Consider the following 13,001-nt stretch of genomic DNA (forward strand, 5'->3'; position numbering starts at 1 on the left):
TAGCTGCTGGAAGCCTGAGTTTTCTTTCTGTCCTTGGCTGAGTATCAAGAAAGGGAACAAGGGCAACCACCATTTTACTCTCTGCGTCTATGAGTTTGACTATTTTAGATTCCTCATAGTAGTGGCATCATGTAATATTTGTCCTTCTGTGTCTGGATTATTTCACTTAGCATAAGGTCATCCAGATTCATCTGAGGAAGAGGAAATGGGGAGATATTAGTCAAAGGGTACAAAGTTTCAGTTCTGCAAGATGAATGAGTCCTAGAGATGTACTGTATACCATAATGCCTGTGCTGTAGTGTGTACCTAAAATTTTGCTAAGAGGGTAGATATCATGTTAAGTGTTCTTATCACAAAAAACTAATAAAGAGAGTTGGAGAAAACTATTGGATGTGATAGATGTTTATGGCATAGGTTGATGATGGTGATTTCACAGGTACTTACCTCCAAAGTCATCCAGTTGTATGTATTAACACGTGCAACTTTTTTGTATGTCAATCATACAGAATGGTGGTTACCAGATGGGAAAGGAGGTGGGGGAGGATGAAGAGGGTAAAGGGGGTCGAATACCTGTTGACAAATGGAGACCAGACTCTGGGAGGTAAGCATGTAATGCAATATACAGATGTTGTATTATATTGTATGCCTGAGACTTATATAATGTTATTAACCAGTGTTGCCCCAGTAAATTTAATTAAACGGGACAAGGGGCTGAGGGCTCTTTGCTACTGTTCACAGGTGGTTAAGTCACTCAGTACTCACCTATAGAGCTGCTTATCACTGCCATTGCTCCCCTGGTCTTTGGCATGGTCAGTGTCCTGGGAGTTACAGCTAACGTGGTTTCTGCTCACTCTGGTCCCCATTGCTCTCTCTTCAGAAGCACCTTCACTGGCGTACAACGCACTGTTCACTAGTGAAGGCACTAGGATTGAATGCATTTCAGCCACACCAGAGGCCCCAGCTAATCCCACAGGGAGCTGGACTCGCCCCGCAGAGCTGCCCTGCCTTGGTCAGTCATTGGGTGTGGGCTGTCGTTGGCCGAGGTAACTCTTGCTTAGGCTTAGGGCAATTGCTAACGATGGAAAGGTGCCTCTTTTGAGAGCCATCAGCCTCCAACACTCCTATCAACTGGGAGACTGGGGTGAGTGTCTCTGGCCTGAAGCAGAGGTACCCGGATAGAACAACACAGCATCCAATATAGCTCATCCCAGCCCCTTGTGCTTCTCAGCGTGACTCGTTTCATATAATCCATTTTTAGTACAGTTCCTCCAGGATTCTGGTTGGTCTTATTTCCTGGGCACACACCTAAGAGGGAGGTTAGTGGGATAAACCACAGCCCTCTCTGTGGCAGCGGGTCTTAAATCTGCCACTGATCATCTCAGCCTCAGGTAACACTTCTGGTCTAGGTGACTGCGTCACTCTGTTTGGGCTGCTGTTACAGAACACCGTAGACTGAGCGGCTTAAAAACAGCAGACGTTTATTTCTCACAGTCTGGAGGCTGGGAGTCCAAGATCAAGATGCTGGCAGAACTGGTTTCTAGTGAGACCCTGCTTCTTCACAGAGAGCCTTCTCGCTGTGTCCTCATGTGGCAGAAGGGGCAAGGGGCTCTTGTATAAGGACTCAAATCCCATCATGTGGGCTCCACCCTCATGACCTAACCAGCCCCCCAAGACCCCACCTCCTCGTACCATCACACTAGGGATTAAGTTTCAATGTCTGAATGATGAGGGGACACGAATACTCAGTCTCTAGCAGTGCCTTCCCTACTGGCGTGACAAAGACCCTTACCCCAGAGCAGTCTGACCCTCTGTCTTGGCTGCTGCACTTGTCCCTTTATCATCAAAATTTTTCAAAGAATCAGAAAGGAAGCCCCCGTGGATGATCTGGATGCCAGATAATTCTTGCTGCCTCCATTGTCAAATAACAGCTATGCTTCCACCTGGTCAGGAGCAAGATGGTGACATGCCAAGATGGTGACTCGACACAAAGATCCCAAAGTAACTGGGGGCAGTCATAGTTTAAGGTGTAAGGGCCTCCCATTAGGTCCCATGGTGGAGATGTTCCCTATTTGGGATTCAGACCCTCAGAGCCCAGAGTTGTGGGGACAGGAAGCACAAATGCCCCCAAGTGGGCCAACGGAAGTGATCGTAGCCAGGGCCCCTCCAACTCTCACCCGTTGGTTGCTACATCCATTTATTTTATTTTATCATGGAAACATAGCACCGTTAAACAGTCATGGACTTATTAGTGACTATGGTGTGTCGTGCTCATAGGGTATCCTCTCAAGGCTGAAGTCTATGTTACACTTTCACAAGACTGTTCCATCTCCCTGTCAGCCTGCGGCATCCGGGCAGTGCTGGATGAGAGGACCAGTGTGTCTCATGGCCGTCTGCTCACTCCTCCTGCTCCTCCATTGCTGTCACATGGTTTCTTTGGTCTGACGAAGTGTTGTGCAGGATCCTATGTTGGTGGGTCCCTCTGTAAGCCCCCAGATGGCGGTGCCAAGACCTAGCAAAAGGGAAAGGTAAACCCATCCCCAGAATGTGTGTTGATTTTAGTCGGCAGGAGTCGTTGCCCTTCCAGAGAAGGAAGGGTTCAGTGTAATCCATTTGCCATCAAGTAGCTGATTGTTTCCTTTGAGGGATGGCGCCATATTGGGTGCTAAGCTTAATGTCTTTTGCTGGAGGGTCAGACATTCAGCAGTGGTAGTGGCTAGCTCCGCTTTGGTGAGCAGAAGCCCATGCTATTGGGCCCAAACAAAGCATTCGTCACTGCGATCATGGCTACTGCATTTATGACCCATGGATATACCCGACAGTTAAAGTTCTGAATGCAGTTTTTGCAAATTGACTATAACGCTAAGTACCTGTATAAAGTATTTTTGTCCTAGAATCAGGATGGTCATAACAACATGAAACATAAACATCTCAGTTAAAAACAGTTAACATGGAAATTAAAATGTAAATTAGTAGCCATTGTTATAGACTTAATTTCAATTATGCCTTAATTCCAACATCCTCAGAAATAAAAAAGGTCTGGAAATCATGTCATAGGCTCTTTGTACAGTTGGACAAGTTTGTGGTAGCGATTTTAACTTATACTGAGAATCCTGTGCCCCAGGTTTTGCTCCCACTACCACGGAGACTCTATTTATGATCTGTAGTTTATAGCATGGGTCTTCAGATAAATTAATGGAAAAAACCGAAATTATCTGAGGCTAATAAGACTGACTGGCTCTGATTAATATATTGTAATTACCAACAACACGAGAATGGAAGAACGCGGAATGTTGTATTGAGAAATAATAAAATGTCAGTCTGTGTGTGTACGTCAGTCATTACCCTGGAGTGAGCGCATTTTATGGACAATAGGAACACTGATAAATTCTCAGAGCGTTTAATTAATGCTGTCAAGAATATTATAATTAAACCCAATAGACAAGAATTTAGATTTTGCAGATATAATTCCAATAAAGTAACTATCGAGTCACATAATTTGCAGCACTGTCAGAGGTGATAAAGACATTGCTTATTAAAATTCCATTTATAAACTCATTATTATAATTCAGTTTAGATGACCACATATGTTTACATTTTGAAAATCTTGAATGTTTATAAAAATTTTAGCTTAAGACCGGTAAAATCAGTATAAGAAACTTAGGAAGTTCAGGTAAATTAGATTTTTCTCTGAGTAAATAAACCCTAATCTTGCATAAACTAGGATATTAATGCTACTGTGTTTCCCCGAAAATAAGACTAGGTCTTATACCGTATTTCCCTGAAAATAAGACCAGGTCTTATACTAATTTTTGCTCCAAAAGACGCACTAGGGCATATTTTCAGGGGATGTCTCATTTTTTCATGTACAACAATCTACATTTATTCAAATACAGTCATGTCATCTTCTTCTGGAACATGGTCATAATGTACTAAATATGTCCATCTGGCTGACGATCTTAACTGGGGCTTATTTTTGGGGAAACACAGTACTATATTGATATTGTGATAAAACCAAGGAAATGGCATATTATAAAACTAGCCTAATATCCAGGGATGCACATTGCCAGGCAAGAATACGCACACATATCAGTGGAAAACTGGATTGAATAGTTTGTTGAGGGGGAAAAAGTCAACGATCTGTATGTACCAGGAGAGGGATTGGTTCATGGTGGTTTTCCTATTTAAAAATTGAAGGTTGCACCCTTACCTAATTCTGGATAGGACAGAAATAGTCCCTACATCTGTAGATAGTTGGTTAAAATGGATGCCATTTGTGATTCGTCAGAAGAAAGTTTTCAATTAGGCTGGTGTGGGTCTGTGCCTGGGTCCCTGCAAGGTCTCACTGTGTATCAGCTTCAGCTGTGAGATGCTCAAATGTCATGGTTTGTCAGCTTCAGATTGTGGAAGGCAGTTGCACTGAAACAGTAAAACCAGTTTGAGAACTTTTATGAAATCTCTACTCTGATTGGAAAAATGTCCTTTTACATCAGTGAGTATCAAATCACTGTGGCGTTCATATCCCATTGGCTAAGTTTTCAAGGGTGGTCTAACAGTTGTATTTTAAAGCTTCAATTCTGGTTTGCTAAACATAATGAACTTTGCACTTAAACTTACAGTGAACCTGTTAGATATTAAAGATAAAATGTGTAAAAGAATATATATATATATTTCAAAAATGATAGAGAATATTAGAGCAGAAATGTTTAAATTCTCTGTTTTAAGATAAATATTGATTTAGTCTTCTATTTATTTATTTATTTAATTTATTGGGGGGTGACATTGGTTAGTAAAATTACATAGGTTTCAAGTGTACATTTCTATAATGCGTCATCTGTATATTGTACTGTGTGTTCACCACCCAGAGTCAGTTCTTCCATCACCATATATTTGACCCCCCTCTCCCTTTGGGGTTTTGTGATGCCTTTTGCAATGGTTTGGGAGCCTCGAACATGTGAGCAGATAAGGAGAGGTTTATTTTGTTGTTGTTTAAAGTTTTGGCGTTAAGAGCAATATCTATTCTTGTGCAAGATAAAATCCAAACTGGGAATCAAGCGATGGTCAGGACATTCCCTCACCCAAAACTCAGTTAAATAGATAAACAATAAAACAATTTCAGTTTGTTTTCAATAAAGCCCCCGTTTTATTCTGGTGTCAGCTGTAAAACTCAGTGCCGTTTGATATATGCCCTAGATTGCAGAAGAAAAAGAGGCTACAAAGCTTTAGCTGCTAAGAATAAAACGTTTAAACTTTTGAAAACTCCATTTTGTTTAAAAAACTCAACCAAAAAAAAAAAAAAAAAAAAAAAAGAAAGAAAATGACCTTATCCCTCGAGGTTCTTGTATTTATAATTCTGAAGTCAGTTAGATCCAAAGCATTTGACCTCATCTCCCTATTTTCCTCTTTGATAATGATGAGCATAATAGCACTTAAAAATCAGAGTCAGTTGAAATTCCGTCAGGACATCTGTCAATAGCATCATGTCAGACATGGGCCAGCATTTAAAAATGGGTAATTAGGAATCTGGCTCTTTTTGCTGTGTTGAGATCCCAGCCAAAATCGTCTCATTGCAGGTGGTGTGTGGGAACTTGGTCCATGAGGCCTCCGACCGTGGTTCTATTTATGGCTCTGTGTTAGGCAATAGCCCTGAAGCGATGGCCTCTGGGACTCTGCCAGACCAGAATCCAAACAAAGCACAGAGCTGAGTACCACCAGGCTGCTTTCCAAGGGACCCACCGCAATTCTGCATAAGCACAGGTCCTAGCGCCCTCGCCCTCGCTATGGCTGGCCTGGTTGTTTGTTTTCAGTATCAGCCTGGCTGTCAAGACTCCAGGGGATTGCATCTGTTTCTCCTTGAAGCCAGCAGACCAGCGTTCAGGAGAGGGGCGGGCTAATGCACTCACTCTGTACCATCCCGCACGGTATTTCTAGCCACGTACTCCACACTGGAGGACTTTGTCCGCAAAGTGGGGTTGGGGGAGGCTCCTGTTGACAGGTCTTAGCAATAAGAGTACTCTTTCACTTATGTATACTGTGTTCTAAAGAACTTTGCAAATACATTGCCTACTCCATACTTCTGACTACTTGGTATAGGAGAGTTTTGTGTTCTTATTACCATTTTCAGGGGAAGGGAAATACTCGGAAGGGTTAAGTGATTTTTCTGAGAACACCCACCCAAAAGGAAGGTCCAAGTACTGTTCTCAGCTTTGCTATCCCTCCACCAGCTCCTGTTTGATATAAATTGATGAAGTGCTGGCTGGAAAATAGCACTTAAGATCCTGTTTAGCAATACATGAGACAGAACAATGTTCAATAGACCTGTAATGGGGGTTATTGCTGCTGTTATGCCATCAGTCCCACTGCGTTGATTTCCAGCCATGCAGCATGTCAATATTGCAGACTCAAAAATGAAAATGAAAATCCCAGCATGCTGGCAGTGTCTAAAGGGCTTGGAGGAGGGTGTGGTGAGGAGGCATAGTTTCAGGTGGTTTGGGTTTCAAGTTTGCAGAGCATGGAGTTGGTAATTGGATCACAATATAGTAGCAGTGACTTTGTTCATCAGAAGCCATGCATGCCAGGCCGGTGATGTTTAAAGTGCTGTGCTAAGTTGTGGGACTTCTCTTGAGAAGCTGTAATTCCACTGGAGAGCTCATACATGTACACGGAAAATAACCAACAATGTAGGGCAGCTATTCCTGAATGCCAAGTGGATTTAATAGTGGTGAGGCCTATCGTTTAGAATGGGACTTCTTTTCATGTACTTGATTTGTTTTCAACTTAAAATCATCTGTATCCATTAAACAAGACGTCTTCAGCTTTAAGAGCTTTTCTGCCCATCACATTTTCTTTTGATCACTTTACAAAAACCCTGCTTTTTTTTTTTTTTTTTTTTTTTTTTAGTATTGTCATTGCTCTGCATTAGTTTGTTTGGGTTTAGATTTTACAGGCAGAAAGAGTGGATGAGCTTTGGGAAGGCTAAAAAAAGTTCTTGGAGCATTACCGCATCCCTCTCTTGGGTAGTTACTTAGGGACAGCAGCCGCCAAAAAGCCCCTCTTCTGTGCTTGATAGGAAAGTAATTCTATTTGTTCGTTTAAGAGGATTGTGTTTGCCATTCCATTAATCTCATTGCTGCTTACTAGTGGAGAATAAAATTGACCCCGACATCCCAAGGGGGACGATGAAAGAGTTTGAGTTTCCTGCTGCTCTCTTGGGCGTCTCCCAGACCCCAACTTCTAGGCTTAACCCTCTGCCGTGTAATTTACCTCTCCGTGGGTTCTCACATGTTCAAGTTGTCTAGAACCTCTGAGTTGGATGCCCATTGTTATAAAGAACCATGTGAACCAATAATGGCTTTTCTTTTGCTTGCAATAACAACGTGTCAGAACCACATTTATTTGGGGGAAAACAACCCAGATGTTTCTGTGGCAGACACTCGTGCCGCCTTCGTCACACTCCAGATGATTCAGACATAGGACCCTTGTGTGGCAGAAGGTGGCGAATGTAAATGCTGAACATGGCATTTGGAGTCCCAGTTACCCTGTGTGGTGGGGACAGTTCTGGCTCTATTCACTTCATTGGATTTCAGGACAAAGCATGCTGTGTTTGAAGTGTTTTTAAATTCTGTCTTTCTTGTCCTAACATCCCAGGGCTTCCAGCAGAAATTCTCCTTCCATAGTAAAGAGATCGTGGCTATCAGCTGTTCCTGGTGCAAACAGGCGGTAAGTTGGGGGATGAAATATAACAAACTGGGCGCATCTTCTATCAGAATAGAGTTACGTCATTGCTGGCGTTCCTCTCTGTAAGTGGAAGGTTCTCCTGGTATATGTATTGTTTACCTTACATAGGATTGTTGGAGGAAGAAAGAAAGATGACAACTGTAGAATTATAGCATCTATGAGGGGGGAGAAACTATAGAGATACATGAACTCCTTCATTTATACACATTGAAGCCTGGGATCTGAGACCAGAAAATTCTCCCCAGGTTCTAACGTTGGGTCTGGAATCGGGGACTTCTTACTCCTAGACCGTATTTTGTATTCTTATTTTTTTGCAACTATGCTTGATTGTTGACAACTCCTGTAGGGTAGGGAGTGGCAGCATTAGATCATTCTTCTAACAGGTGTCCAGGCATCTTGGTTCTTTTGTTTTTAAATGTGGGTACCTTTTCTTAGAGGACTATGTTAGGACAAGAGTGGTCTTACATCCTTTAAATTTGGATCTTGTTATAGTTGTCTGTATGCTCATTGAAATGTAACTTTTCCTTACATTTGAATGTATAGGTTCATTATTATCCAATAGTAATTTCCCTATTTCCTTTCTTTTACCTATCCTTTATTTTTATTTTTTATTTTTTAACTCCTCTGTCCCAACATGCTTCATTTTCTTACTTGTTTGCCTATGTACCTATTCTTTCTTTAACCAGACAATGCCTACTCTATCTCATGGGTTGGCAAACTATGGCCCATAGGTCAACTCTGACTGCTGCCTGTTTTTGTAAATAAAGTTTTATTGGAACACAGCTACGCTCATCCACTTATGTATTGTTTGTAGCTACTGTAATACTACAATGACAGAGTTGAATAGTTGCAACGGAGACAGTATGGTCCTGTAAGACTGAAATATTTACTATCTGGGCTTTTATAGGAAAAGTTTGTGGAGTCCTGCTCTCATTTCTCAATTCACCTACTCTTTATATAGTCCCTTCAATGCATAGCCAACCTGAAAAGAAAGAAACTAGTTTCAGCTAGGTTAAGGGTTTGAAGGAAAACTTCAGCCCTTTGCACACATCAGATTTAACTATGGGGCAGGAGCAGATGCGTTTAGTTAAAACACATGAAATTGACATTTTTGTGGGTCAAAACTTTTTGAATTTTGGCAATTCCATAAGGCCCAACCGAATCATCTCACTAGCATAATTTCCCTAAGCTCCCACAGGTCAGGAGAGTGCACTGTCACTAGGTAGGGATGCGTTGGTCGGGAAAGCTCAGTGCTTACTGTGTCACCATCCTGCCACATTTTTTATTCTTGGCATGTCCATCTCCTTTGAGTTAATTGTTACACAGATAATCTCTGTGCTTTTGCTCAAAGACATATTCACAAATATAAGGTCTTCGGATGAAACTATACCATCAAGGCAATATCCACCTGGAGACGAAGAAGCAGATTCAGGATCCAGGTGTCCCAAGAATATCTATGATGCTGGTTTTCCTGATATGGGGAGACCCCACCTACGGAACAGCATTGGTGGCAGTGGACTCAGATAGTCAGCCTCTGTTCCCGCCCCACAGCTACCAGGCTGTGGTTAGATGGTTTATCTGGGGTCGATTAATTGGGATCTCAATCCCACTTTCCAGTGAACGCAAGTGCTCTCTTTACATGAATCTGTAGTCCAATTGAATCACTACCACGACAGCTTTCACTCAACCCTTGTGAGCTTTGGTCAGTCCCACACATTTTTGTTTCCCAGGGTCCCATGCATAGAAGGTGATTTTGCAAGATCTAAACATAGAAAACATTTTAAGACAAATTATAGTGGTGATATATTTTTAACATTACAGGTAATCCTTTCTAGGATATATAATGTCAAACAAACAAATAAGTGCCTTCTATGGGCACTTTTTTCAGCGGGGAAAAAAGAGAATCAAATGGTTTTGGGAGCCGGGTTTCCTGGGTTCAGGCCCTGACTCACCACTTAAAAGCTGGGTTTGGACATACCTCTTAGTCTCTCTATATTGGAGATTTCTCAGGTATAAACTGAGAGAGCTGAATTAGGAGGTCTCTGAGATCCCTCCCATTTTAGAAAAGCAGTGGCCATGCATTTGGCGGTTTATTTGAACTGCTAAGAGAAAATCACTTTTTAAAAAAATTTGGTTTGAATGAATTTTAAATTCACAGAAAAGTTGCAAAAGTAGGACAGAGCATTAAATGTATACCCTTCCACCCTGCTTCCCCTAGCTTCCGCTAACATGGCAGCTTACATAACCAGAGTACAGTGACCAAAACCAGGATATTAATATCGGTACATTACTATTTAACTAAGCTACAGAGTTTTAAAACGTTCACCAGTTTTCCTTTATGCTCCTTTTCTGTTCCAGGATCTAGTCAAATCTCCCACAATACATTGGATAGCGTCTCCTTGGTGGCCTCCAATTTTTGACATTTCCTCATTCTTTCCTTGTGGTTCATGGTCTAGACACTTGTAATGAGTACTGACCAGGTGTTTGGTAGACTGTTTCCCACATTGAGTTTGCCCGATGTTTTCTTGTGATTAGATTGAAAATACTCATTTTAGGCAAGAGACTATAGACGCGAGGTGGTATCCTTGTTACATACTTATGGGGGGGAACCTAACGTTGATGTTTTATTGCTGGTGATAGTAGGCCTTGATTAAGTGGTACTTGTTGTCTCTTCATCATGAAGTTACTAGGTTTCCCTTTCCAACTGAGACGTATTTGCGGGAAACAATTTGAGATTATGCTGACATCGTCTTTGTCCTCAAACATTTGCCTGCTGATTTTAACATTCGTTAATGGATCTTTTTTTTAAAGATTTATTTAAAAACATATTTAAAAATTTTTTTAAATTAATAAACTTTATTTTTCAGAACAGTTTTGGGTTCACTACAAAACTCAGTAGAAAGTAGAGAGATTACTCATACATTTCCTGTCCTTACACTGTCACACATTCCCCGCACTGTGAACGTCCCACGAGAAAATTCCTTTGTAAAGAAGGTATTCAAATAACGTTTCTCTGGTGTATCAAATTGTTTGCAGATCACAAATAACGGGTGGCTGGGGGGAATTATTAATAACTTAATGAAATTGTATTTCTTAATTAACTGATTGAGTAATTAACCACTAGATCATATCAGATCTTGAAGATATGCAAACATGAAGGCAAAACCTGCCTGACGTGATATAATTGGAGTACCCATACCTGCCAGTTTTCCTGAGACAGTCCTAATTTACATCTTTTGTTCCAACCTAATTATTAACAGTATTCCCTTTCGCTCTTAAAATTGTTCCAGTTAAGATGATAAATTATGTGGTCACATTAAATACAATCCAAGTAGAAAGTGATGTTAAATTTTTTTTAAAAATCACTATGATTAAAACTGTAAGGCTGGTAATTATTGTGTAAATGTGAATTTGTATGTGTATTAGAAAACAAATGTTCCCACATATCATTGTCACTTTATAGCCTCACAGAAGATGATTGAAAACGTGACTGGCCTAAGGGCACTCAGTCCCCTGCAGTATAGAGTTACGCCCCTAACACGGAGCTTTTGTTATGACCATTAAGTCTACATTTACTTTCTTTCTTTCAAAAATGAAAAGCACTTTCAACTTGCCAAGTGTAATAGGACCATTGCATTTTTTAGCAGTCTTCAACAAACCCAGCCAAAGCAACCTCTTAGTTCTTTGTTACCTCGTGGACTTACAACTCTCTAGAACAGACATCCTGCTTCTTTCCTGGGTCCCTTAAACTGGGAGACTACCTGGGAAGGATTTACATCTCTGGGTAGAAACGGGGAGGTAGATGGTATGCCTGCCTTTCTGCTCAGTTTCATTTCCTTCTAAACATTATCCCAAATCAACCAACTCTGTGATGAGCGCAAGTCAAGTGAAACAAAGTGATGTGCGAAGTTAGAATTAATAGGACCCTCTAGGACTCTAGGTAAATATCCTATTAAAAGGTTATAAAGTTTTAGCTTGGCCTTATCCTACAACGCTGATTTCTTGTCATCAGTTCCTAAAGTGGAATGAATTGGAAATCTGGTCTCTAAGGTCCTGGGGCTGGTTGGGCAGTGACGAGAGCGTATGTCCTATGTGTGTGTGGTGTGTGTGGTGTGTGTGTGTATGCGTGAGTGTGTGCACGTGTGACATCCCTTCTCGCTGCAGCACCGCCCTTTGCACAGAATTGTTCATTGGCCTGTTTTTCTCTTCAGTTTCACAATAAGGTGACCTGCTTCATGCTCCATCACATTGAAGAACCGTGCTCCCTGGGGGCTCATGCTGCTGTTATTGTCCCGCCCACCTGGATCATTAAGGTGAAGAAACCTCAGGTAACTGCTGGGACCCTGGTGCTGCTGGGCAGGTGCCGAGAACAAGTAACTGCTGCTTCTGGCTTTTCTCCCCCTGACTAGTCCTTGGGTTCCTGCAGTCTCTGCTCACTCATCCCCGCGGTCCCACGCTTACCTCCCCCAGTTCATCCCACTAGCCCATCACTTGACTGCGTTGGGCTCTCTCATGGAACCAGCCTCCTCTTCTAAAGAAATGAGAGTTTCACAGCAGGATTGTTTCCTCCCCGTTCATGGGCTTTGGTGCTCTCCTGAGTTTCTTAAGTACTAGTGCTGGGTACAGCTGACTCTTTTCCACCTCTCTTCAGTTCCAGCCTGGGCACCCCCAGGGAGTGAACGTGAGGGCAAGCTGTGCGGCTTCCTTGTTGGGTTGAGATTATCACCACTTCCAACCTGAACAGCGCACTATGGGTCACGACGTTCCTAACTACACAAGGCCTGGTTAGGGTGCAGCATTCTTTTCTTAAGGCAAAATAGACTGCATCCTCGTTACACCTACTCTCGTTCTGTATTTAATTCTCATAGTATGTTCTGTTCTAGAGGGTCTCTGCTGCAATATTCTGGGAAACCTTGGTGGTTTCTCACCCGTCATAATCTTCGATAGAAACATGTCTGCCTCGTACTGTACTTCTTAGACAGTTTAGCTCCACGTTCTGCGATGGCAGACTTTTCATGCTACAGGGAGAGGACGGTTCCTCCCCTAGGAGGGTATCCGAGGACGTCTTATTGAATGTAATATCTTTAAAAAAGAGATGGCAGCCCTCCTTGAATGTAATATCTTTAAAAAAGAGATGGCAGCCCTCCTTCGTGCGGTCTCCAAAATCACCATGCAGTTTACTCGTCTTGATTCACTTTTATTTAAAAACTGTTGGATTGAGAACACCGTTTTGCTTTGTGTGTTTATATAAAGTTTAGCCTCTGTTG

General features: G+C 41.9%; 1 protein-coding gene across 14 annotated transcripts in view; it reads left to right on the forward strand.

The window, feature by feature from the left end:
- DGKI (diacylglycerol kinase iota) overlaps nt 1-13,001 on the forward strand; it is a 377,839-nt gene that overhangs the window by 162,529 nt on the left and 202,309 nt on the right. For 12 of the 14 annotated variants that reach the window (XR_012490351.2, XR_012490352.2, XM_074315319.2 and 9 more), the window contains exons 7-8: nt 7,645-7,716; nt 11,946-12,062. Coding sequence is in view for 12 of the 14 variants with exons in the window: in XM_074315319.2 (XP_074171420.2) it covers nt 7,645-7,716; nt 11,946-12,062 (189 nt within the window). In the remaining 2 variants the exon portion in view is untranslated. The remainder of the gene's footprint in view (nt 1-7,644; nt 7,717-11,945; nt 12,063-13,001) is intronic. The other 2 variants (XM_074315325.2, XM_088799909.1) reach the window with 1 other exon arrangement.

The sequence above is a fragment of the Rhinolophus sinicus genome, chromosome 8 (assembly GCF_057876585.1).
Source record: "Rhinolophus sinicus isolate RSI-liver-muscle chromosome 8, RSI-T2T, whole genome shotgun sequence".
Classification (NCBI taxonomy): domain Eukaryota; kingdom Metazoa; phylum Chordata; class Mammalia; order Chiroptera; family Rhinolophidae; genus Rhinolophus; species Rhinolophus sinicus.